Consider the following 25,991-nt stretch of genomic DNA (forward strand, 5'->3'; position numbering starts at 1 on the left):
CTGCCCCCCACACATGCTCTCTCTCAAATAAATAAAATAGATAAAAAAATAAAATATTTTTTAAAAAAGAATATGGATGGATCAATAGAAATTTCACGGGGGTGAATTTTAGTATCTAAGGAAGAAAACTCCTAAAAACGGAGGCTGCGAGGTAAATGGTTAGGACCACAGGCTGTGGAACTATAGAGTGGCAGATGAGAAATTCCAGCTTGCCACATACTGCCACGTGACCACGGGTGAGTGACTTAACTGCTCCAAGCTTAAGTTTTCTGTCTCACAAAGTGAGATCAAATGAAATTATATATATTAAGTATGTATATTTATATGTATAAATTATATAGCTACTGGGTTACCAGTTGTCTCTAGTCTTCATCTCCTTCTTACCACTGAGTTCTTGCATTTGCAATTCATCCATCTTCATGCTTGGTTCTCTGCTTCCACACCCCTTTCTGTTGAGTACCCTTGGTCTTAGAACCTGCCTCAGAGTCTACGTCTAAGTTTGTCCAATTAGGTGTATCTACCCAGTCAACTTCTGGTATCCCATTGGGGGTGACTTCAAGGGTGGGTGCCATATGCGGTCAGAAGTTCCCTGTATTTGGTTTAATGCTCTGTTATTGCTTCCTTGAACTTCCTAACAATTTTGTCTTTGGAGCTGTGTTTTGTAAGTGAAGTTTGATGGGATGATGGTGCACGGACATGAGCAGAAGAGAGAGGCACAACCATTCTTTGCAACCCCACTTGCATGTAGCACTCAGGGTGCTCCATGAGCACAGAATTCCAGTGGACCCACAATGCGTGAGAATTCAGCAGGACCCAGCTTGAGTACGAGGTAAGACTGTCAGGTCTGTGACTAAGTAAGCAGGCAGACATGCTGACAGCCCCAAGAGGCATGCTTTCCATTCAACCCAGAAATTGCTTCAAATACAGAAAGAAAGCGGTAAGAAGCACAGATGACCGAAAGCCCCATCATATCCTCTCCTACTTATGTTTCTACCCTGCACTAGCCAACTGCTTATGCTGAAAATGATGACATAAAAGGAGAGAGTGGGGTAAGAGTAGGGAATAGTGCCTTTTCCTTTCCTTACTCAGTAGAAAGGCAAACTTGGTGGAAAGTGCCCCATAAAGAATGCATGTAAAGAAATGAAATAAAAATAGTTGAGTTTGTTTTTGTCAGCATTTCCACTGCTCTAGGAAGAATAGACCACATATGTATGTATAAGGTACAAGATGTGAATTGTGTAATTTATGTGATTGCACATAAAAGGTAAGTCCTTTCACGTTTCCATTTAAAACTAGCTTTGCACAATATAAAGGTGAACAGTAAAATTCATGACAATAATTTAAAATTTTAATTTTCTTATAATGACATTAAATAGCAAATAAAAGCACCATGTCAAATCGAGAGGGAGAAAGGTCATGAAAGAAAGGAGAAAAGCTTTATCTTTCAACACCTTGATACCTCTCCCCATCCCACACACATTTTTTGAATAAGGAGCTCCCCATTTTCATTTTGCACTGGGCTGCACAAATTATGTGGCCAGCCCTGGTCCCATGGCTTTAAGACATGTCCATCCCAGGCCTTTTCCCAGTGTGACCTCTCTAGGCCTTGCCATACCCTTGTCCTGGGGCTTCATATAGGATCAGTGGGTACTATCTGTCCCTTTGGTAAAATAAACAACAAAAAAATCTCTTAAACGTAGCTGTAATTGGATGGGAAAATGGGCAAAATGACATGGTAGGGGCTTAACCAAAGTCACAGGGTTTGCCAGGGATAGAGGCACAAGCTGACTCTCATCTAGATCCAATGCCACGGCCTGTAGGCACTCATCTACACTGCGGGCATTTGAGTCTTGAATGTCATTCGAAAATACCAACAAAGTCATTACATGTTGTAATCTTTTGATCACACCCAGCTGGGGCCACCACAGCCCCATGGGAACCATGGGGAGCAAAAGGCTCTGTCTTTCAAGAAACTCTGCACAAAACATTCCAGGGCCCCAGGGGAGTCCTGTGTCTTGTTCAAGGTCAATAGGAGTCGATTAACAGGCCAACACGCGCTTCCTTTGTAGCTTTGGCAAGGAGTAGAGTCCTACATTGCCCTAGTTAGGTCAGAATATCTTTTCGATCACTGTATCAATGTCATTCAAAATTCTGAAAGAACGGGATACTTCCCATCTTTTTTTTTTTTTTTTTTTAATTCCATAAAGAATAAGACGGGTAAAATCAAGTCCAGGGGTCTTGCAGTACTGGTCAGATAGATCCCTCCTAATCAGGAGGAACTCCAAACCAGAACAGACCACAACCACAGGCACTCTGACAACTGTCTGCACATCCTTCACGTGACCCCCTCAAGTCATCCAAATGGATTTTTAGACGAACATCTCTTAGTACATTGCACATCCCCACCACCCTCTTGCTATTCTCTTGGAGCCTTTCTTGAAGAGTATCAGGGTCCAACCAGACCTAGGTTTTTTCCAGAAGCCTCCCAATAGCCTTTTGTTGGGTGCTGAGATGCCCTTAGCAACATAGCCTAATCCTCCTGGTACTTCTGGGCTGGTCCAAGTTCCTTCCAAACCCCAAATGTCTCCCTCTATGGACAGCTGTGTAGAAGGACAGATCTTTGAGAGCACAAAAGTCTTCAGACTGCTCCCACCCAGAGCTGGCTGGGCTGCTCAGTCGGCACTGATGGAAGGGTCCGGATGGAAGGGTCAGTTGCCTTTCTGCCAGAAAGAATGTGCAGCTGCTGTCTCCTTCCTATCAGCAGGCACGAGCGGGGACAGGGTATCTTATGGGCTTCATGGCACTGTTCTGGCTCTGTCAACAGTAGCAGTGATCTTTTCTTCCCTTTCCATCAAATGGTCATTGTAAACGCTAAAAATTGTATGTTGCCACTTCAAATAATCTTCACATTTAAAGAAATGTAAAAATGCTTCTGATAATAATGGTAACTGGGAATAAAAGCAGATACAGAAGGTCCTGGCTTTGAAAACAGTTCACATGAATGTCTAGAGAAAAATACAGGGAGGAAATATATCACGAGGAGCGTCTTTTGGTGGCAGGGTTAAGAGTAATTTTGCATTTTCTCCTTTAAACTTTTTGATATTTTCTAAAAGAAAATATACTTTAAAGATATGTATCACGTGTGCTGTCCAACAAGAAAGGATACCTTCCTATCAGCTAGGACTTCTCAGACAGTAGTAAGAGATTTTATGCATTATTCCAAAGGAAACCAACATTGGGCTTCTACTTATTTTCTAGGTGACTTCCAGGATCCTATCTCCCAATTGAATTTTCTATCCAGGATACAGATTTTGGCTTTGACATGACTGCTCAGCTTGTAATTACTCTTCTTTTCTCTTTCATTGAAACTTGAAAATGTTTAGGAAGAGCCCTATCAGGGTTTTGAATTAGGTCCTGTGTTTCTTTCTCCTGGTTCCCAGGGCTCAGAACTCCAAACAGAAGCCCACCTAAGACTGGATTCAGGGAGCCAGATGCCTAGAAGACACTGAATTTGCACATCAAGGTATGATGGCGAGAACATTGATCATTGATTTGGAGTTGGGTGGCTCTGGAACCTCAGGTTTTGTTTTTGTTTTTTCGCTCTGCAGTCTTTCAGCAAGTTGTTTTAAAGGTTAAAAAGCACATTGCACTAGGGTGACTAGCACAGTGCACACAATACATTATTAATACGAAGAAGGGGCGAGCGGCTGGAGAAGGCAGCAGAGGGGAAATCCATCCGCTAGCGATTGCCACTCTCCATTCTCTCACAGCTGAAGTTTTCCCAAGTTGCCTGCGTGGTGAGGGTAGGGGTGAAGGAGCTGGCGAGATCTCAGCCCCGCCCGGGCTGGGCTTGCCTGCCCAAGGACACATCTTTGGTTTCGCCATGGAAATGTAACCTCTCGGGTTGGCAATAGGCAGTCCTAGCCACAGGCCAGCGGCCAAAAGCGTGGGGTGAGAGGCAACCCTAGAATGCCCGTGGATAAGACTAAATATAAAACTCTATTACCACTCTGAAATCACCGCATTAGTGATCCAGACGGCCTCTCCTCCACCCACGCCCACTCTACCCTTTAACTATTCATCAGGCAGAAGAAGCAAGTATGCCAGAGGCTTACAGGAAATAAAGAGAACCAAGCTGTGGGCGATGACGGATTGAGATAGCCCATCTCTGCTATACAACTACTTTACCTACTGCCATTACTACTAGGACTGCTATGGGCACCACCATTTTTACAACTGCTACTACTACTAGTCTATTAATCCCTTCCATTTGTAAACCACAGTTTATAAAGTGGCTGGGTTTTGCCTGATTGAAGGTGATACTGGGCATGGCATTATGGGAACACAGAGGCAGGCTGGCACTAGACACCTCAAAGGGAACACAGCAGAATTATCGAAATATATTTTTTTCATCCCCCAACTTCCTGTGCCCAAAACACATTCACCTTCCGCGGCCACACCCAGTCCTTCTCCCCAAGCTACACTTCTCCAACTGTCCGGAGCTAGTTAAGGCAACTTCAAGGGTTAGGGACTAGGAGTAATGGCCTTTTATTTGGCCGTTGGATTGGGCATTGGACCATGCCCAAATCCCACCAAATGGGGTGAGAGGAGTACAGAATGCCTCTCCAAATGTAAGGCCATTGCGCCTACACCTTCTCACAGGAAGGCCCTGGAAGGACCCACGCTCTTCCTTTTTTTAAAGAGACTTTGATTTCCTGTGGCAAAGTAAAAAAATTTTTTTTTTAAATGCCTGACGGTGACCTAAATCCCCAGAGTGAACTCTGGAACTCTGGAATGAATGTACCTTTCTCATCCCAAATGTATATACTTTCTCATCCCAACAGAAGGGCCCCCTTGGCCTCGGGCCCTGCAGTCAGCTGGAAGAGGACCAGTGAAGGAGCAAGGATGTCGCACGCAGCTCAAGCCCAACCATGAACCAGCTTCCCTTTGAGCTCGCTCCCTTCACCTGGCAACCGGGGGCCCCAGCAGAGCGGAGAGAGAAGAAAGTGGCATTTTGGAATCCATTTTGCTCAAGATGCCGAAGGCATCGTGGCAAACTGCCCTTTGCTACCGAGGCCAAGGGAACTTGGGGCAGGAAGGACCTTGCCCATGGGGATGCGGTCGGTTGAGGGCAAGGTGAGGGCGAGCTCTGGTGCCAGTGATACCTGAGGAGAGCGGCCGCTGGGCATGCGGCGGGTGCGGGTGCCCACCCTGGGCGCTACTTCCCGCGTTTGGACCCAGGTCCACTGGTGGGCAGTAGCAGCAGTACTCGCCACCAGGCCAGCCGGGGCTCGTTCTGTCTGTCCAGTTATTTTTAGGTGAGATTTACGATGGACGAGGGGGAAGGGACTCGGGAGTGTCCATGGGGAAGGGACGAGTTTGGGGAGGTACAATCCTAAAAGTCACTTTTTCCAAAGCGCCCCCCTCCCGGGTCCTCCTTCCTGGGGCAGCACGGTGCCGGCGGGGAAGTGGGCAGCGCGGGCGCGCCGCAGCGGTCGGCTGGGACCCGAGGGCCCGGGTCCCTCGCCGGGCGCCGGGCGGGCAGGGGCGGAGGGGCCGGGCGCGGCGCGGCGCAGCTCACCTGCCAGGCTGTTGTAGCAGTCGATCTCGATGGCTTCCACCGTCTTGCTCTGCTCCTCCGAGAGGCGGCCGGGGTTGGGGGCCCCGGGCGGGGAGGCCGCGCGCGAGTCCCGCTCCTGCTCCCCCGGCGCCGGCAGCAGCCCCTTCAGCTCCAACAACGCCCGGTGGTATTTGCCGATGGCTTCGCGGAATTTCTTGTCCTTGTAGCACTGCGCCCCTTGGCTCTTGAACTCGTGCGCCCGCCGGATGAACTCGGCGGGCTCGGCCGCCGCCCCAGCCTGGCCGCGCGCCGGGACCCCGCCGCCGCCGCCCGGGACGCACAGTGGCGGCGGCGGCCGCTGCGCCTCGCCGACCGCGGGCGGGCTCGGGTTCCCCTTGGCCGCGGCCGCCGAGCCCTTCCTCTCCATCCGGCCGCCGCCCGGCGCCCAGCGCGCGCCGCGATCCGCCCGCCGCCGCCGCCTCCGCCGCGCCGGCCCGGGTTTAAAAGCGGCGGGCGCCGGCCCCGCGCTCGGCAAGCTCGGCCGCTGCCGTGACACCCCGCGGCGGTCTGGCGCCCCGCACTCCCATTCTCCTCGCCAGCTGCGGGAGGCTGCTCTCTCCTCCTCCTCCCCCTCCTCGGATTGCCGTCCCTCCCCGCCTCCCTCCCTCCCCCTCTCCCGCGCCGCCCGCCCTTCTCCTCGCCCTCCTCCCCTCCCGCAACCTGCGGGCGGTGGCGACCTGGCCCCCGCGGGCGCGAGGCTAGCGGGATGGGGGACCGCGGGCCCGACTGGGGTGGCGGTGATTGTCGCTGACCCGGAAGAAGCTTGGCTCGCCCGAAGGAGGGGAGGATTAATGACAAAGACGGCCCCGTTCTTTCCCATTCAACCCAACCCTCGGAGACGCGCCTAGCCTGAAAGAGACGAGTGGGGGAAGGGGTGTGCGTGTGGGTGTGCGTGTGTGCGTGCGTGTGTGTGTGTGTGTGTGTGTGTGTGTAGGGAGGGCGTCCGCCAGCGACCGGACGCATGCAGACTCACCCTCAATAGATTGCTTGAAAACTAGAAAGGTGCGTTTGGGAGCAAGGGGCGTAGGCACAAGCCATAGCTTCTTGTTCTTTGCAGTCAGGCAAAGAACCTATTTAAGGTGGCAGGGCCTCTTTTTTGTGGATCCAGGTTGTCCCCGAGGTGTGTCTCCGTGTGTGGCCGCCCAGGCGTCCGGAACACTGCGCACTTGCCCGTGTGGGGCGTTGTATTCTAGGAGCCGCGGACACCCCTGTGTGGGGGCAGCTGTGCGGAATGAATCACCGAGGTCAGAGATGGAAAACACCTGTTACTGAGGGTCATCCGGCTGGGGGTGCATGCGTTCCAGTTTCCATTTACAGGACAGTTCCGTGCCCTTCGTCCCGAGGTTCCATTCCGTCACTCACTCTTCCAGGCAGCCTGAGTGTCCGCTGTCTGCTGGGAACGGGCTGGGGTTAAGGGGCAAAGATATTAGACTGTGAGAAGCACTGCCATAGAGTTGTGAAGTCCAGAAAGAGAAGGGACCCCCAACCCTACCCCTTCACCCACATATACTCTTTGCTGATATTTTGATGTAGTCCCCACTCGTTTTCTACACATGCTTATTTGTACAAAGTGCCCTTTTATCAAGCATGAATGGTATGGGGGTGATAGATACAATTTCCTGCTCTTTTTACTTTACATTCCATGAGGTTAAATAGTCTTTTAAAGTTTTGTGGCTTCATAATATTCATTTTATGTCCGTACCATGGTGTACTTAACCATTTTTCTATAGTCAGACAGTGATTCCAATTACTATAAATAAGACAATAAAAATAATAGATACCACTTATATATCATGCTTTCTTTGTGCCAGGCATTGGGTTAAGTACTTTATGTGTAATAATTCATTTAATTCTCATAACAACTCAGTGAAATAGGTGCTATTATTATCCCCATTTGGACACCAGGTGACAGAAACTTTCCCAAGGGCACACTGCTGGTAAGCAGTGGAGCTGGGATTTAAGTCCAAGCAATCTGGCTTCATAATCTATGCTCTCAACTGTATTTGTACTTAAAATTTTGTCCTAATTTTTTTTCCTTACAAGAGATTATGTCGATTTTTAAAAATGTCTTGAAACATATTATCTATTTGCTTTTTAAGAAAGGTTGTACTAACATGAACTCCCACCAGCAATGTTGTATTTTCACAACATCTTTGCCAACAGTGAGGGTTAAGCTTTGAAAAGTATTTTCTAATTTGATGAATGAGAACTGGATAGTGAATGAACTGGGGTATCTTTAATTATAAGGGTGAACATTTTTCATATGTATCGTTGTCATTTGTATAGTATGGAAGGCTTTTATTTGGACATGATCTTAATGTACTAAATGATACCTTGTATGTTGCAGTATCTTACTTTTCTAAATGCCTTAACATCTTTAATCCCGCTTAATCCTCACATTAGCCCCCGAGAAGGAAAATGATTCTTTACTCATCCTGGGAGTTTGCAATGTTTTCTGACAAGTGAAACATCGTACTATTGTCGCGGTTGAGTGGCTTTGTCCTTAAGAGATATGCTGGGTATCTATCTGGGCTGCTTCCTGGATGTTATTCAATTTCTGAAAACTTCAAATTCCCTCACTGATTATACGGGAATACTACTTCCTTCATGAGGTTGTTGTTAAGTACATTACAAGTGCTCAGCAGATGGTAATTTAATCATTATTCATTATATCCTGTCACTATTGGATCCCCTAATACTATTATGGCAGGCGCTTGTTAACCCTGGCCCTTTTTCCTATAAGGGATTATATCAGGTGGAGCCAAGAGGAGAAATTGGGGTTGAGCGCTCTGAGTTGTTTTTTTTTTTTTTTTAAAGATTTTATTTATTTATTTGACAGAGATCACAAGTAAGTAGAGAGAAGGGGGGGGAAGCAGGCTCCCCGCTCAGCAGAGAGCCCGATGTGGGGCTCGATCCCAGGACCCTGGGATCATGACCTGAGCTGAAGGCAGAGGCTTTAACCCACTGAGCCACCCAGGCGCCCCGAGTGCTCTGAGTTTTTATCGTTAATTTCATACTCAGGCACATGTTGGATGAAGATCTAGGCCTGGGATTTTGCTACTGTTGGAGATAAGGTATGAATTGGGTCATGACAATCAGAACTGTTTAAAGGGGAGACATACGATATGACAAATTGCTTTTTGTTAGCCTACGGTGTCCTGGCTTAGTGGTGCATTGTCTCCTTCTTAGATTTTGGGTCTGAGGACAGGGCTGCAAGAGACACGTGATGCAGGGGGGTACTAGCCTGTGAGTGATGTCAGCCCAACACAAAAGCTTCATAGTAGCTTGGATGAAGGAGAGTGCGAGTGAGGAAAGGAGAGAAAATTATGGGGGGGGTGAAGTGAGAGGAAATTTACTATGTCCATCTGTCCTATGCAGTGGAGCTGTGCGTGTGTGTCTAGGACTGTTTTGTTTGGTTGTTTTCAGTGTGCTTCTGTCTCTAAGACACTCATTGGTGAATGGGTGCTGGTTTCTCAGAAATGGTCTCCCTTTACATGGAATTAAATAGGTGCCAAAGAGAATTTCTCAAACATCCTTTCATTAACTATTGACCATATGCAGAGCCCTATTTTTGGAAGCGAGCAAAAATCAAAACGACAATTTGGGCACGGATTCGGAAACTCAGTATTTCTCAGACTTTAATGTGTATATGAATCCCTTGGAGATTTTATTACAATGCAACTGCCAGATTCCCTTTATCTAGGGTGGGGTCCAGGATTGTGCATTTCTAACAAGCTGCTAGGTGATGCTGCTGCTGCTGGTCCAGGGCCCATATTTTGAGAAGCAAGTATTTAGAGGAAAGGGTAGTTTCATGTCTCCCCTTCTCTCCAGACTTTGCCTTCTCCCAGAGAAGACGTGTTCATTAGCTCGGTCAGATTCCAGGAAATTAACTGGGCCATATTTAACAAGGGCAGGGTTAGGAACCTCTGTGTAGCTTTTTCTTCTATTTCATGCAACAGGAATAGGTACGCTGAGCCAAGGCCGCCTCTTGGGATCTGGTCATCTTGTTTTCTCTTTCTTCAATGCATAGGTGAGCATACTTTTTATTGCTTCCATTTCTGATCTAGTGTGGCAAGACAGAGGGTGAGAAGATTTCAGTGTGTAGTGGGGAGGGAGAGGCTCGGGGAGGCCTCTACTGTCGGATGCTTGCTCTGACCTTGTTTTTACAAGAGAGCTCTGCACTAAGAAATTGAGCATCTGTTCATGGGAAAATAAAGGAGTATTTTGATTTCTCCTCTGTTGATGGCTCTTGAATGTATCACGTGCTCGTGAACCTCACAGGGGAGAAAGATGATTGAGCCACAGTAGGTTTCCAGCACTCGTGGTCCTAGGGCTCAATGTCATCAAAACCTTTCCTTTCGCTGCTAACAGGCAAGCTCTGGGTGCAGGTCAGTGAATCCTATGAATGACCTTACCACGAATGGAAGGGCTCAGTACTGCTGTGATACACAGGGAGGTTTCTTAGAGGAGATGTGTGTGGAACTGTTCTGATGGCAGGAACTGGGTGTGGTGCACAGCGGAAGTCATGGTGCTCCTGCTGGCTTTACCGGTCTGTCTGTCCTGGGTTCTGACCTCATTTCTGTTTCTCTGAGCATGTGCCTTTCTCACTGCCTACTGGTCTTAAAAGACTAAAGCCCCTTTTCTTTCCAAACTCCCTCGGAAGCTTGCATACCTCCCTAAACAGATGGCATGAGCTGCTTTCCTCTTCCTTCAGCTCAGTTTCCTAAGCATATGCAAAAGACATATATTTGAATCTCTTTTATACTAATCTAAGCTGTTCAGGGTTTGGTCACATGCCAACCAAACCAAAGCTATTTTGGGGATGTTTTTCTAATTGCGTTCAACTTCACAATTTACCTGAGAAAATTACAGCATTCCCATCACCAGTTTTTATCCATATGCAATCTTCAATCATCCTCCATGGAAGCGTGGGAGACGTTTAACCACTTCATGCCTGGATGTAGTGTTTGCTGTAGGAGGCTAATGTGAGCCTCATGTTTTCATTCTTCCCACATCTGTCCACTCACCCACAACCCAACAACAAATTTCTCTATAATTCCAGTGTCCAGTCCAGTGTAGCCTGATTTAGAAAAGTAAGGCCTCTCTGCCTATCCCTACTCTCTCCTACTACTCAATCCACTCTGCACCCCACAACCTTCTCATCTCCAACATCAGCTGTGGCTCTCTGTGGGAGCTGTGACGTCAGCTGTTTCAATCAGCCAGCATCCCCTACTCCATGGGGTCCTGGTGGAGCTGTCAATCTCGGTGTCTGTGGTCTTTCCCCCGCCCCCTCCAGTCCCCACTTGCTACACCTTATTCCAGGCTTGGCCAATCATATTATTTCATCTCCCTGTCCCACGGTGATTGGTTCAGGGAGGGGCACATGACCCAAATAGAGCCAATCACAGACTTCCATGAGATTTACAGTCTTTAAGATGGGACAGAAAAGCTCTTTAAGATGGGAGGATTTGAGGTACAGGCTATCTATGGCTCTCACTCACCACTTGGAGGAGTATCTAGAAAACGAATATGAACAGAGACAAAAAGGATATGAGGAAAGACAGAACTCGGGTGGTATCAATGAAGTTCTTAGATCCAGTAGTTTTTAATGCCAGGTACACCTTGTCTATACTCCCTAGTATGTGAACCAATGAATTCCCTTTCCTCCTTGAGCTAGTTTGAGTTGTCATTTATGATTAGAAAACTACTGATTTATGTATTTCTTGTCAGGTATTTAACTCCTCCCCTCCACACACATACCTATTGCCCCCCGAGTCTGGCTGCTGTTACCCGTGGTTGGTAAATATCGCTATACTCCCCTGCCTAGAACCATTCATTTTTAAAATTCTTTTATACTTATTAAAATAGTTTATTCATTTATTCTTAACTTTGTATTACGGAAAATTTTAAGCATAGAGAAAGAACAGTGTAACAAATCTTCAAGAACCCATCACCCAGCCAGCATAAACAATTACCAGCAACCAATATTTATTGCCATTTTCCATATGTGCCAATCTCTCTTATACCTCTATGCCTTTGGACTTGAATTTCCTGCGTGTTTCATCTCTGCATTTCTCTTTTACGTGTTCTTAAAACATTAGATCTTTCAGCCAAAGTCACTAGATTTGCTTCAAGATTTAGCACAAGGTGTCACCTGTCCTGGGAAGCTTTAATGATCTCCATATAGAAGTTCAGTGGTCCTCATGCTTTGTTCCGGCAGTTCCTTTTTCACACTTGTCTATTACACAGCAATTATTCATTCAACAAATATCTACTGAAATTTCACCATTTCAAGCTTTGGACATCTACCAATCAACAGAACAGGCAAAAATTTTCATAGACACCAGAAATAACTAAGTTAAATAGGATGTTAGAATGTGATAAGTGCAACCAAAAAGGGGGTCGTTCAAGGGGGATTGTGTGTGTGTGTGTGTGTGTGTGTCATGTCTTCAAATTTTAAATAAGAAAAATCAGGCCACACTTAACTACACTCCATAATGCTTATCTTCTTGCTTTTTGTCCCTGCAACTAGACTTTGGCTACTTGGAAGCAGGGATGGTATCTTAATTTTTTTGTAGCTCCAACACCTAGTACAGTAGTAAGCATTTTAATAAGTAATAGTTGCAAAATAAATGGAACAAGCAGCAGAATACAAGACACCAACTAGAAAGACTGTTGGTATTAAAGGAGTTTTTAAAAAAGATAGTACATATGCAAGGGGGAAATTCCAGCAGTACTCTCCATAAAAGGAGCATATAATAAAAATTAAATTTTCCTTCTACCCTGGACTCATTCCTCCAAAATTCTTCCCAACGGGCATTCGCTGTTACTTGTTTCTTATGCATCACTCCAGAGTTTGTCTACCTACCTACTTATCTATATTAAATTATAAGTATTGTAAGTCTCTTTACCTCTGTCAATATTATTTAATTTCACCATGACCCTATTAGGTTATTATGACACTCACTTTACAAAAAAGAGAGCCGAGATTTCAAAGGTTAGGAATTGGCCCAAGGTCACATAGTTTGGAAGGCCAGAGCAGGGTGACTGGACCCCAAAAGCTATGCCTTTGGCATTTTTGGACTTCTGCTAGGGATGAAATAAAGACAATTTTCACAGATAGTCTAAAGACTGTCTTAGATAACTTTTAGGGTTCTTTAAGAATCGGGAAATGCTTTAATGCTGTACCACCCCACCATCCATTCTCTGCCCCTTTCTGTCTGTCTTTGTGCCCTGGGGGGACCGACTCCTGCACCAAGTGGGCTTCTTTGTCCCCTTGCTGCTGCTCAGCTTTGCCCAAAGGAGAGCACCCGCTTCATGAGCCTGGGGGATGGGGCTGGAGAGAGATTTAATACATTTCTTTTCCATTCCCTCCCTTCTTTGGCACCATGGCTCTGGAGGTGGCTATGTCCTCTCATTACAAAAGTTATGACTGGTCGCCCCCTACTCCTGGGATCCACCTGTCAGTGGACTCTCTTAACGCAATTTCTGCCTTTTGCCCAAATATTTTCCATAGCTTGCTAATCTCTGGATTAGCAACATTCTTTCCTGGTTCCTATAACCATGCCTACACTTTAGTAAATAGTTTCCATGGTAAGAGTCTCTTTAGATGCATCATTAGAGTTAGCTTTTGTTTCCTGTCATGACCTTATTGTAAATGCTATTTTAAGATGTTATGCCTTTCAGGAGACTCTCAAAGACCATCTACTGTAAGTCCCAGTGAAATTTATCTCTACTAGTGAAATTTTAGGTTAGTAGGGAAAGCTATTTGGAGCTAATATGGGCCCTTTAAAAAAAAAGATTTTTATTTACTTATTTGACAGAGCACAAGCAAGGGGAGCAGCAGGCTCCCCGCTGAGCAGGGAGCCCAATGTGGGACTGGATCCCAGGACTCTTGGATCACGACCTGAGCTGAAGGCAGACACTTAATCAACTAAGCCACCCAGGCATCCCTAACAGATCCACAGTCTTTTAAAATCTAATCACAAAAGTGATATATGATCATGGCTGCCATGTTCTGTTGGTCACACAGACTAACCCTGGTACAAAGTGCAGGGACGACACGGGTATAAATGTTAAAGGAACATTTTGGAGGTCGGCTGCCCCAAGAAATAGGTATTATATATATATATATATATTTTTTTAATTGTACCTAGCTATACCCTCTACTACTCTGCTAATAGGAAGTTTCCATAAAATTATTCAGTCAATTGCTACCTTATAATTTATTGGTTATTAGTCTTCTGGGGGGAGAGGCTGTGGACTGCTTTGACAAGCGTTGCCAGGGACAGAATCAGGGGTAGGGGTCAGGTGGCAGTGTCTGGTGTCTTGTGGTGGTAGCATGATGCTGACTTTGTGCCTTTATTTCATGGCATGAACTGGGGGCATTCATTGTTCTTGCCTGTGTATCCCTGAATTGAGCCCCAGTGATTCTGTAACCTACCCCATACCAGGTTTTTGGGCAGTGTTTCACTTATTTCTATTGGCAAGTCTTTGGGAATATTATGTAATGGATTGTGAATGTGCTCTGCCAGGGAAAGTGGAACACAATTTATTTTGAATTTGAAATGAATTCATTGATATAGTCACACTTATTGGTTATTTTGGACTTAGTGGTTTTTTTTTAATCATGGTTCAAAACACAAAACATAAAACCTACCATCTTAACTATTTGTATGTATACATTTCAGTGGCATTAAATACACAAACGTTGTTAGACGACCATCACCACCATCCATCTCCCAAACTCTTTTCGTCTTGCAAAACTGAAACTCTGTTCCCAATAAACGCTAACTCTCCCCTCATCCCCAGTAGTCTTTTTTTTTTCTATTGTGGTAAAAACAACAAGAACAACAACATAAAATATACCTTCTTAATCATTTTAAAATCTATGTTCAGTTGTGATAAATATATTCACACTGCTGTGAGACAGATCCCCAGAACTCGCTCATCTTGCAAATCTGAAACTCTATACCCATTTTAAAAAACTCACCTCCCCCTCCTCCCAGCCACCTTTCCACTTTTAGTTTTATCAATCTGACTAGCTGTCTCACAGAATATTTTCTTTGTGGTCATGACAATTACATAAAACATCTTAATGTTACAGCATTCTATTTTAAACTGATAACAACTTAACTTCAATTGCATATAAAATTGGACAATACCCCACCTTCACTTTGTTATTTTTGTCACAACTTCTAATTTTATATATCATATACCTGTTCACATACATTTATAGTTATTTTTAAATGTTTTTGTCATTTAAATTCTCTGGATGAAATTATAGTAGTACAGGTTTCTATATTCGTCCATGAATTTCCCTTTACCAGAGAATCTTCTATTTCCCATACATCTTTGTGTTGCAGTCTCCTTACCTTTGATTTCAACTCAAAGACTCTTTTTAATAATTCTTGTAGAGCAGGTCTAGTAATTAATAAATCCTCTCATCTTTTGTTTATCAGAAAAAGTTTTAATTTCTCCTTAATTTTTGAAAGACAGTTTTTCTGAACTGAATACAGTACTCTGGCTGACAGTGTGTTTTTTTCTTTCAGCATTCTGAGCGTATCATGCCACTCTGTTCTGGCCTGTAAAGTATCTGCAGAGAAATCCATTGATAATCTTATGGAAGCTCCCTTGTATGTTACAAATTACTTTTCTGTTGCTGCTTTTAAGATTCTTTGTCTTTGACTTTAAAAACAGCTTGATTGTAATGTGTCTCAGCGTGGTTCTCTTTGGATTTATCATAGTCTACTATGATTTATTTATTCATTGAGAGAGAGTGAGAGAATGTGCGCACACAAGTGGGGGAGCAGGGGCAGAGAGAGAGGGAGAGACAGAATCTCAAGCAGGCTCCATGCTCAGTGTGGAGCCCGATGCGCGGCTTGATCTCATGACCCTGAGATCATGACCTGAGCCGAAATCAAGAGTCAGACACTTAACTGACTGAACCACGCAGGCGCCACCTTATAATTGGACTCTAAACTACTTGAATCTGTGTCCATTTCTTTCCTCATGGTTGGCATGTTTGTGCCATTATTTCTTCAGGTAAGCTCTCAACCCCTTTATTTGACTCTTCTTCTGGATTCCCTAATATGTCTATTCGTTCTCTTGATAGTGTCCCATAAGTACCTTGTGTTTTCTTTGCTTTTCTTCACTCTTTTTTTCATTTTACTCCTCTGACTCAATGACTTAAATGACTCATCTTCAAGTTCACTGATTCTTTCTTCTGCTTTATGAAGTTGGCTGTTGAACTCCCTCGGTGATTTTTTTCAGTACTATTACGGTATTTTAAAGCTCCATCTTTTCTATTTGGTTATTTTTTGTACTTTATATCTCTTTGTTGATATTCTTATTTTATTCATTTTCCTGATTTCATTTAGTTGTTTGTATTCTCTTTTAGCTCACTGGGTAGCTTCATGATATTTATTTTAAATTCTTCATCAGACAACTCGTAGATATGGTTTTGGGGTTGTTTGTTTGTTGTTGTTTAGGAGTCATTTTCTGGTGCTTTATTTTTGTCTCTCGATTGGCCCATATTTCTTGTTTGCCTTATAATCTTTTGCTGGGATTTGGGCATTTAAAGAAACAAACACCTCTCCCAGCAGTGTTGGTCTTTTCCTATTATCTTTGTGAAGGGGAAGACCTTCACCCATCAGCTCCAAGGCAGGTTCTTGGACATCTCACACCTTTTCTGGTCTATTGCTCCCCCTAGTGTTTACCTGTGGTTCTGCAGCTTTGACATCCTGCTCACTTGTTTTCAGTGGCTTCCAAACTGGTTCCAGTTTCTTAAACGGTCCAAGTCACTAGTCAAGATAGAAACTAGTCACCCAGGCATTCCCCAGACAAACTAGAATGATGGGAACATGGTCCACTCTTTTGTTGCCATCATGATGGTCTGAGGGATTTCCTCCCAGTTGCTCATTCAGCACTGTCCTGCTTGAGGGAAGGGCAGGGATGAATGATCCAAATACCGCAAATTTTCCTACCTTTTTTGTTGGAACCCTTCCTTGGTTTAGCATGCTTGAGTGCTGTCACTTACTGACTGGTCTCTAGAGTTCTTACAGAGGTATTCTTGTCAGTATACTGTTAACAGAGTGTCTGGAGAAGGATGGCCTATAGCTTCTTAGTCCATCATCCTGCTGTTGTCTTTCTCTCCACCCACAGCCTTCAATGAATCCCTTTTTACTCAGATCAGTTGAATCTGAGTACCTGAGTCATACAATATTGTTCTCCTGGCATCACGACATTAGAACTAGGGAACTATCAATTTTTGATGAATGAATGGGGCATTTCAGGCTGAGAACAGTTTTTTGAGCAGGTAGCTGTCTTCATGCCTTCAGCTCACACCTTCAACCACCGTTTACGTTTGGATGTGTGGGACTACACTGGTTGCCTTATGATAACTGTGAAGTGTGGGCTTAAAATTGTGGAGCTGCTGAAGATGGCCAGAGTTTCTTCCCTTTCTCTTGTACTGAAAATCGCTTCAGATCTGCAGAATTGCGTCTACACTCCTGCAGATTCCGCTGCTGTTGCAACAATATGTCACCAGCCAAGCTCATCATCCATTATTTATTTCCTTTTCTTACATTCTGCCCCAGCTCTCCCACTCACAGGCTGCAGAGGCTCTGTCAGTAAATTCAGGGCTGAAGTGAGAGCCTGGGAGGGAGGTATTTGAATATAGGGTGGGTAGGGTGGAGAAAAAGAATGAAGATGAATATACAGCTTCATTTACACTTGTTTCCCAGATAACCTTCTACGGGGAGTCTAAAATATCTGGCTTATCAAGCCCAGAGATTCACAGCTCTCTGAACTTCCTCAGCAAATCAAAGTCCAGGCTCACTGGTGGGGATTCAGGAAGCTTCTTAAGTCTAATATTAGGAGAGAAACATGTGAAAGACATATCAACCATATAAAGGAGTATATTAACAGTTTCTCTTTTTTTTAGGGAGAGAGAGAGAGCACAGGCAAAGTGGCAGGCAGAGGCTGAGGGAGAAGCAGGCTCCCCGCTGAGCAAGGAGCCTGATGTGGGCCTCAGTCCCAGGGCGCTGGGATCATGACCTGGGCCAAAGGCAGCCACTTAACCAACTGAGCCACCCAGGCATCCCAACAGTTTCTCTTTCTTCTTCACTACTTTCCTTTTTCTCTCCTTCCAATCTTCCTTTACTTCTATTTACCAGCCACTAAGTTGTATTATAGTTGATACATCTGTTCTACAGTCATCAAGGATCTTTTTGTGCTGAGAAGGAAGGTACTACGTTGTTTTGAGTTGGCTATTACTGGCAAAGTACCAGCATTAACAAAAGCACCTTAGCAGGAAGCCAAAGACAGGGAAGGTCTGGAGAAGAGTTCAGAATCAAAACAGATAGACCCGAATTGGGGCAGGGGAGAGGCTGGAAGGTCAGGACAAAGGTATTGTGGGAATGGAGGATGATCAGACAGCTAGGGTACAAGTACAAAAAAAGCAGGCCAAATGTACATTTCCACGTCTAGTGCATTAGCTTGAAGACATTGGGAGGGGGCAACATTCTCGGGATCACTTAAACATTTTTTTGGTATTACAGTTGCCTGTTACTAATCTTCTCTCAGTTAAAAAAAAAAAGTCAGAGAAAGGCAAAATGTTGTCTTATTTTGGTTGGTTGTTTGTTTTGTCCTGGTAAATCTGGACTCTGGAGTTCCTCCTGAGCTCTGAGAATAAAATCCAGCCAGTCTCTTGTTTCTGGATCCAAAAGAGCCAATAGGATATTGTTTTGTGAAGCAGAGACCTCTGCTGGCAAAGGTGGCTTCTACTAATGGCAAAGCCCTAGGCTCTCCCAAGCTGTGGCATGGGAAGCTAAGACAGGTCTTTCTCTGCACCTTCAGGGTTGAAAAATAAATCTCACTACCTCAATTGGCCTTGAGCCGAACTGTGTCTGGCTCCACCTGTTTCCTTCTTAGCTACTTCCAACGCTTAAGCTAGACAAAAACTTGTTATACTAGATGAACGCAACACAACCATTCAAAACCATACTTTTAATGATGTAACTTACTTGAAATATAATGTGATAAGGTTCCCACATCACCAATATAATGTGATAAGGCTCCTGTACAGAAACAAATCACTGAAACTTTGAACAGGTGGCAGCGGGAGGTTGGGTGTTGGGAGAGGGACCTAAGAGGTTACCCCAACCAAAGTGTAATGATTACAGGTGAGGATTCTGAGGTCCGCCTTTTGTGTTCAAATCCTGGTTCTGCCACTTGTCCCCTGTGTGCATTCAGCAGGCGATAACTTCTCTGGGCTTCAGAATCCCCATCTTAAAAGTGGAGACAATGGTGCTCATAAAATTATTGTGGAGATGAAATGCCAAAATCTATGTAAAGTGTTCTCATTGAGTTTTGGGGGTATAATAAATGCTCGATACATGCTAATTACTTTTGTGGTAATTATTGTCACCATCAGGGTTAAGATAATAGGTAGAAAATGGGAGCCAGTATAACATTGCTAAAGAATGTAGGCTCTGTGACTTTGGGAAGGCTATTTAACTTCTCTCAACTCCAGTGTCCTCTCAGAGGATTATTGTGAGGTTTAGGTTAAAAAAAAAAGTCTCTCCTTAGCTCAGGATTCGACCAACTGAGATATAAGCTGAGATACAGAGAAGTTTGTTGTCCAACTAGAAAACCACTTCAGTAATCTAAAAAGAAGGGGGGATGTAGAAGAGGTTGGGGTTTCAGAAAGCTCAGTAAGGTTGGAATGCAAAGGCCTAATACTTATGTTTCAACAAAAACTACCATCATTCTAGTCTAGGCTGGGTCTTCCCTGGGAGAACGCCTAGGGCTTTGGGATGAGTTAGGGCTCGAGAAGGCAGTCGGTGGAACTGTGTGTCTGTGGTAGCTATAAAGGATATTAAGCACCACCTTTTTCCAAACACTTAAAAAGTTAGTTGTCCTTGTTTGTGTTATTCTCAAACAATGTGACCTCCATTACCGCGGTCTTCGAGTCCCCTCTCTGAAACGTAGCTCAGGGAGCTGCCTGGAAAGAAAAGGATCTTGATTTTAGCACTTGGAATCTGCTTCATGGTAAACACCTGACTTTAAGGTCCTTATTCAGCAAACATGGCTGAGAAGCCAGAAGATTAAATCAATGTAAGCCCATGATGGGACAATAAATATATCCACCAAATCAGTTTCCTTTAATATTTTGACACAGCACCTATACTGAGTGGCTGCTAGAGTGCCTAAGCTTGCCTATGAGACTCACAGATTTTCCTTAGTTTTATCTGCTCTGTACACTTCCCTTGTATAATTCATCGGCACTTCAAACACAACTAAAACAAAACCCAGCTATTCCACCCCGTTCCCCAAACTGCTCTTCCATATGTTTCCTATCTCAGTAAATCATTCACCCAACTGCCAAGCTAGGTTTCTTGAATTCTCCCTCTCCTCACCCTGGGCTTTTCACCAATTCCTATCAATGACACCTCCTACATATAGTTCATTTCTTACTATCATTTGCTTAGCATAGGTCATCATCTTTTCAGGCTTAGATAATGATAACAAATTTCTAAATCCAAATTTGACTCTGTCGCTTGTCTCCTTAGAATCTTCATTTAGTATCTTACCTGCTCTCAACCTCTTGATGCAGTTTTCAATAATCCTGCCCCCGATTTCTGCTCTAGGCTTATCTCTCCCAATCTTCTCATATACTCTGTGCTTCAGTCATTTTTCACTTTCTTGTTCCCTCTTGCCTCTTGGCTTTGCTTCATGCTCTTCCTTCTGCCTTGCATTTTCTTACCTCTCTTGCTCAGTTGGTGAACTCCTACTCCTCTTCGTTGTCTCGGCTTAGATATTCCTTCCTCCAGGAAGCCTTCTCCCATTTTCCCCATGTGTTTTATACCCTCATTTCACGCCCTCAGACTACTTTGTTTTCTCCATCATGGTTCTAATTCCACTGTAGCTTAATTACCAGGTCCACGCTAGACCAAAACGTTGAAACCATCTCTATCTTCTTCAGTGCTAATGCTCTGTCACCTCGTACAGTGATTGGCCCAGGATGTTACATTCTATATATATTAAATGAATTATGAGTAATAACACAAAATATCATTTTTGTATACTGCAGCTCTCTTAAGGTAAGATTGGCTGCAGTCGGTGATATCAACATGTAATTGGAAATTGAAAGATCCTGAAGTTCTCTCTTGATCTACATCTTTGGCAAGTCCATCACTGGGACTTTTCATCTTGTCGCATGCCCAGTCCAGTGCATGTAGCCTAAAGAAAAGAGAGAGTGAGCCAAGTGCTTGATTCAGGGGTGTTGAAATGCTGACTGTAGTAACAAAAGTTTCCATCCCTTACAGATTCAAACACCTATATAGTCTCTGGGTTTCTTGTTGAGATATTTAGGAATGACATTTGACACATGAGGCTTACATTGAACAACCAACAAATATTCATTGAACACCTACTATGTGCTGGACTCTGTTCTGAACATCAGACAAAAATCCTTTCAGGAGCTTTCATCCTTGAGGCTTACTGAATCCTCTGACAAACTAAACCTGCTAAGTCTTCATTACTAATCGTAATGTAGCATTTTGTGGGAAACACTTCGTTAAACTTGGGACTGGATTTCTATTAACCTGGAAAAAGGGCAATTATTCCTGTTTCCGGGACATTTGTGTAGCATAGCTAAACTGATACAGAATATCTTTCTAGGAAATTTCCATTATTGGTCTTTTTTCCCTGTTCTTCCTATGAGTTCCCCTGAATTTGTTTCTGATAAGAATTCAGAAGTATTTTCTTTTCCAAAAGACAGAATATAATTAGAAAAAGGAAATGTGGCTGGAAAATGGAAGTTCAATAACCAAAAGGGCCCTGGGAGACTGTGTAGGAGACAGCTGAAAAGACGAGATTCTTCCCTAAAGAAGACAAGGAATAAAGTTGCAGTCTGTTTTTTAAATAATCATGGGAAGCAATGGGAAATCTCATACTGTGCAGGTGGGAGTGTAGAGTAGTAAGTCACTTTTTAAAAAAAAAAGATTTTGTTTATTTATTTGACACAGAGAGAGATCACAAGTACAGAGAGGCAGGCAGAGAGAGGGGGAGGGAAGCAGGCTCCCTTCTGAGCAGAGAGCCCAATGCAGGGCTTGATCCCAGGATCCTGAGATCATGACCTGAATGGAAGGCAGAGGCTTAACACACTGAGCCACCCAGGCACCCCAGTAAGTCACTTTGATAACAGTTTGGTATTTTCTTCTAAATTTGAATATATGTATACCCCATGACTCAGAATCCCACCTGGAGCTTTACATCCTACAGGAATGCATGTGCAGGTGCCCCAGGCCTCAGGTTCAAGAGTGTTCATAGCAGCATTATTCAAAATAGCCTCAAAATGAAAACAATCTAAATGTTTCCTGACAACAGAAAGAATAAACTGTGGCATATTACCACAACTGAACACTATTCAGGAATAAAAATGAGCAAAATACAACTATAAGCATTTAGATCAATTGAAAACATAAAGCTGAGTAAATGAAAACTCAAGATATGAAAAGAGATACTGTATGAGCTCATTCATATAACCTCTCCCCTCCCCCCAAAAAAGGCAGACCCAATCAATTATGTTTAGGTATGCGTTGTTAGGTGGTAAAAATATAAAGGAAAGCAAGGAAGATATTATCATAAAAGTCAAGATTGTGGTTACCTTCGGTGAAGAGGACGGAAGTTGGGATGAGAAGATGGGATAAGAAGACACGATGTTCTATTTCTTGGCCTAGGTGGTGGTTAAATGGCATTCATTTTGTAATTATTAATTAAGCTTTGTAACTTTTTTATATACACTACACACATATACATATATACACATATACACACACACGTATATACATTCCTCCCCTCCAGTGAACAAGGTTAGAAAGGCAGCCTTCATGGTTCGGGACAGTCAGCATTAGTGGTCAAGAGTGTGAGCCTTGGAGTTAATCAGCTTGGGAGTCAAATGTGCCTCCACTACTTGCCATCTGTGTAGCTTTGAGCACTCTAACCTTGGTCAACCTCTGTTTCCTCCTCTGTAAAATGAGAAAAACAGTTAACATCCACCTTATAGGCTTGTTATATGAGTTAAGTGAAATTATTTATTTAACACTTAGCCCACTGCCTGACACTTGCTTAAGTGCTCATAAATGGCAACTATACCAAAAAGACAATTCAATGCCTTTTTTTTTTTTTTGCTTGTATAATTTCCCAGGCCCAGTGGATTTCTCTTCAGAGCAGAACAGGGAGTATAAGTGGAAATTGAGGCAAAGAAAGGAACTCCTTGAACACGCTCTCATCATGAAGTCATACCAACCACTCTAGGGAGCTTCTTGGATGTGTTAGAAATGGACCTACTTAGGATATATTCACTATCAGGCGCCAAATATTAATATAAGCCTTCAGTTAAGAGGTTATCTGTTCAAAAAGGACCCATAGCAAGTTGTTTTTTTTAAGGAGGAACTTCAGAAGAGAAGAGATATGGGAATTCATCTGGTTCCTAACATGTGATGGAACACAAATATACACAGTGAATATAATAAAACAGTAGAAAGAGCATCATGGAAGATGGAATGATTAATAAACTCAAAGGAATGGTCACTTTGAGAATCTTATGGGAGTTATGGACTCTTGTCCTGGAAAAATGTACATAGACCATGACACACACACACACTTCTCATTCAATTCTAGGGAATTCACAGTCTCTCCAAAGCCCTTCTCCAGACAGTCTGGGTTCTTCATGCCTTCTAAATATAGGGTTCTCTAGAGGGAGAGCAATCACAGCCAGAAAGACCTAGTAGGAGCACAGCATGGAAGGCTTAGGAAGAGGAGTAGCTTCTGATAAGAGCAGGGTTTCACAAAACTACGTCCGACAGACATGGGAAATCTTACTGAGTACATTCTTAAATATATATATGAAAAAGCTAAACATATTTATATGTTTTTTTATATTATCACGTGACAATCTGACTTACAGATATGGTGTATCTTACCTGATACTACATGCGAGATAACACAACCGACCGATGCATGGTATTGAAATTTACTAAATTTCAGCATTTACTAAATACCCACATTGACAGATGTGGCTTCCTTGATGATAGTTGGTTCGTGCATTTTGTCAATATCAATATAAGTTCGTGATATTAGCTAATGTTAATTGTGTATATGTTATGATGCTATACAAATTCATTCTCTATGATTCTGTGACTGAAAGAATGGATTCCTCTTGGCGGTCATTTTCTGTAGTCTGCCTTAGTCGCCACAACCAGGATATCTCATGAGCCGCTGATGGAGTTCTTCTGACTCTTAGAAAACGTTGAGTGCAATGAATGCTGTGATGTACCCTCAGATATCCCTTCAGGAATGAAGGGCTTAAGCTCAGTTGTTGGGACAACTCTGGAGGGCTGTCTCAGTTCCAGAGCTTCTCCTGGGGCTGGCTGAGCCCATTTCCAGGCCAGCATCACAGCTCAACTTTTCCCTCAACTGACTCCTGCTTCCTTCCTCTCTTTTCCACAGGAGTTGATTCCAAGAGTATCCGCTCATAAAAGCCATGTTTGTTAACCACTTCAGAGGTTATATCCTTGAGAAGTTCACCCTGCAACACGAGTTCAAGAGCTAAGTTCTCAGGGAGCCTCTCATGGTCTCAAGCATCCCGGTTCTTAGGAAAGAGTTTCTTTTTTTTTTTTTTTTTAATTTTATTTTTTATAAACATATAATATATTTTTATCCCCAGGGGTACAGGTCTGTGAATCGCCAGGTTTACACACTTCACAGCACTCACCATAGCACATACCCTCCCCAATGTCCATAATCCCACCCCCCCTCCCAACCCCCCAGGAAAGAGTTTCTAATATGACCCCTGCAAGGCAACCATGACGCCTGATCTGCATAAGGCATACCTCCCCCAACCCCTTTCCTCAGCCCAACTGGTATTAGAGACTCTGGCCAGCAGAACTAGTTCCAGACTCTACCCATTGGTTGAGATGTGGGTTACTACCTGGCCTTGGTAAGATCAAATAAGGAACTGCTCAGGCTAATGAGACAAACTATCGTGGCTGATGTTTGGGCTGGGAATGAGACTGAAGGCAGTTTCTCCCCCCACCCCCTTTTTTCCATTGTTGGCCCCTTAAGGCGCCTTTTTAGATGTTGTTGTTGTTGTTTTTTTCCTGTAGTCACCACCCCCATGATTTTTTTTTTAAAGGAGGGAAGTGTTTTTTAACAACTTCATTGTGATATAATTCACATACTGTACAATTATCCATTTGAAGGATACAAATCAATGGTTTTTGGAATATTCAGAGTTGTGCAACTATCACTTCAATCCATATTAGAACATTCCGTCAACCCCAACATAAACCCTGTTCCCACTAGTTGTTACTCCTAGCCCTCCACCTTCATTTCTCCCAGTCCTGGACAATCACTAGTGTACTTTTTAATTCTATAGATCTGCCTTTCTGGACACTTCATATAAAAGGAATCATATAATACGTGGTCTCTGTGAAATTTTAACAGGGCTGATATATTACATATTTGTTTATGAACGGCATGTATAGCTGTGCTTTATGATAAAGAGGGTAAGACTTTTTTATACCCCCACCAGTTTCCATTGCCTACACTGAGAAGGCGTGAGCCATGGTGACTCTGCCTCCACAGGATTTTCTTAACCAGCTGCAGATACCAAAACCGTGAGTCATTTGTTGACAATACATGATTATCAAAATGCGGTCTTTGTGTAATTGGTCTAATTACTACCACCACCTCCAGAAACTGGCTACAAGTGAACTCTTCACGAGCATAATAGAAGTGAATGCAGTTTTTCCTGAACAAGCCCAAATACTACTTTATAAATGGAAAAATCTGTTCCTAAAAAGTAGCAACCTGGACTTGTCTTTGAATGGACCTACTGAGAAGTTTCAGGTGCCCTGCCTGCTTTTGCTGCAGAACACCTGAAGATGTCACCAGAGTGATCAGATCTGGCAGTCAAAACTCCCAGACTCTGGAAACATTTTAGAATAACATAATGAATTTGAAAGAAAAAGATGGTAGTTTAGTAAGTGATTTAAATCCCTTTGACATAAATATAATCTGAGGTTTTAAAAACATTCCTATTTCCATGAATAACATTTTGAATAAGTGTTAAAATATCTGTAAGCTTCCCTTTTGTAAGATTTTGTTTGTTTGTTTTTGTTTTGTTTTGTTTTATGTAGTAGCTGTTTTCTTCCTATAAGTTTATATGTTTTGTTCCTCTTAACCATTGGAAGTTTCTTCTGGGTAGAGAGTATCACAAAGAAATCAACCCTGCCTCCTGTCTACCTTGGATTACTGTGAACTTGACTATGAAAATCATCTCAAAAGTCCTTATCTACAAAAT

At 43.5% G+C, this 25,991-nt stretch overlaps 1 protein-coding gene across 3 annotated transcripts in view; it reads right to left on the bottom strand.

Moving 5' to 3' along the window:
* Nucleotides 1-5,991, bottom strand: part of LOC111148682 (tetratricopeptide repeat domain 9) — a 31,977-nt gene extending 25,986 nt beyond the window's left edge. For all 3 annotated transcript variants that reach the window (XR_002640711.1, XR_002640710.1, XM_022505457.1), the window contains exon 1: nt 5,582-5,991. Coding sequence is in view for 1 of the 3 variants with exons in the window: in XM_022505457.1 (XP_022361165.1) it covers nt 5,582-5,987 (406 nt within the window). In the remaining 2 variants the exon portion in view is untranslated. The remainder of the gene's footprint in view (nt 1-5,581) is intronic.
* Nucleotides 5,992-25,991: the final 20,000 nt, after the last annotated feature.

The sequence above is a fragment of the Enhydra lutris genome, unplaced genomic scaffold, assembly GCF_002288905.1.
Source record: "Enhydra lutris kenyoni isolate GAN:26980312 unplaced genomic scaffold, ASM228890v2 scaffoldscaffold20, whole genome shotgun sequence".
NCBI classification, from domain to species: Eukaryota; Metazoa; Chordata; class Mammalia; order Carnivora; family Mustelidae; genus Enhydra; species Enhydra lutris.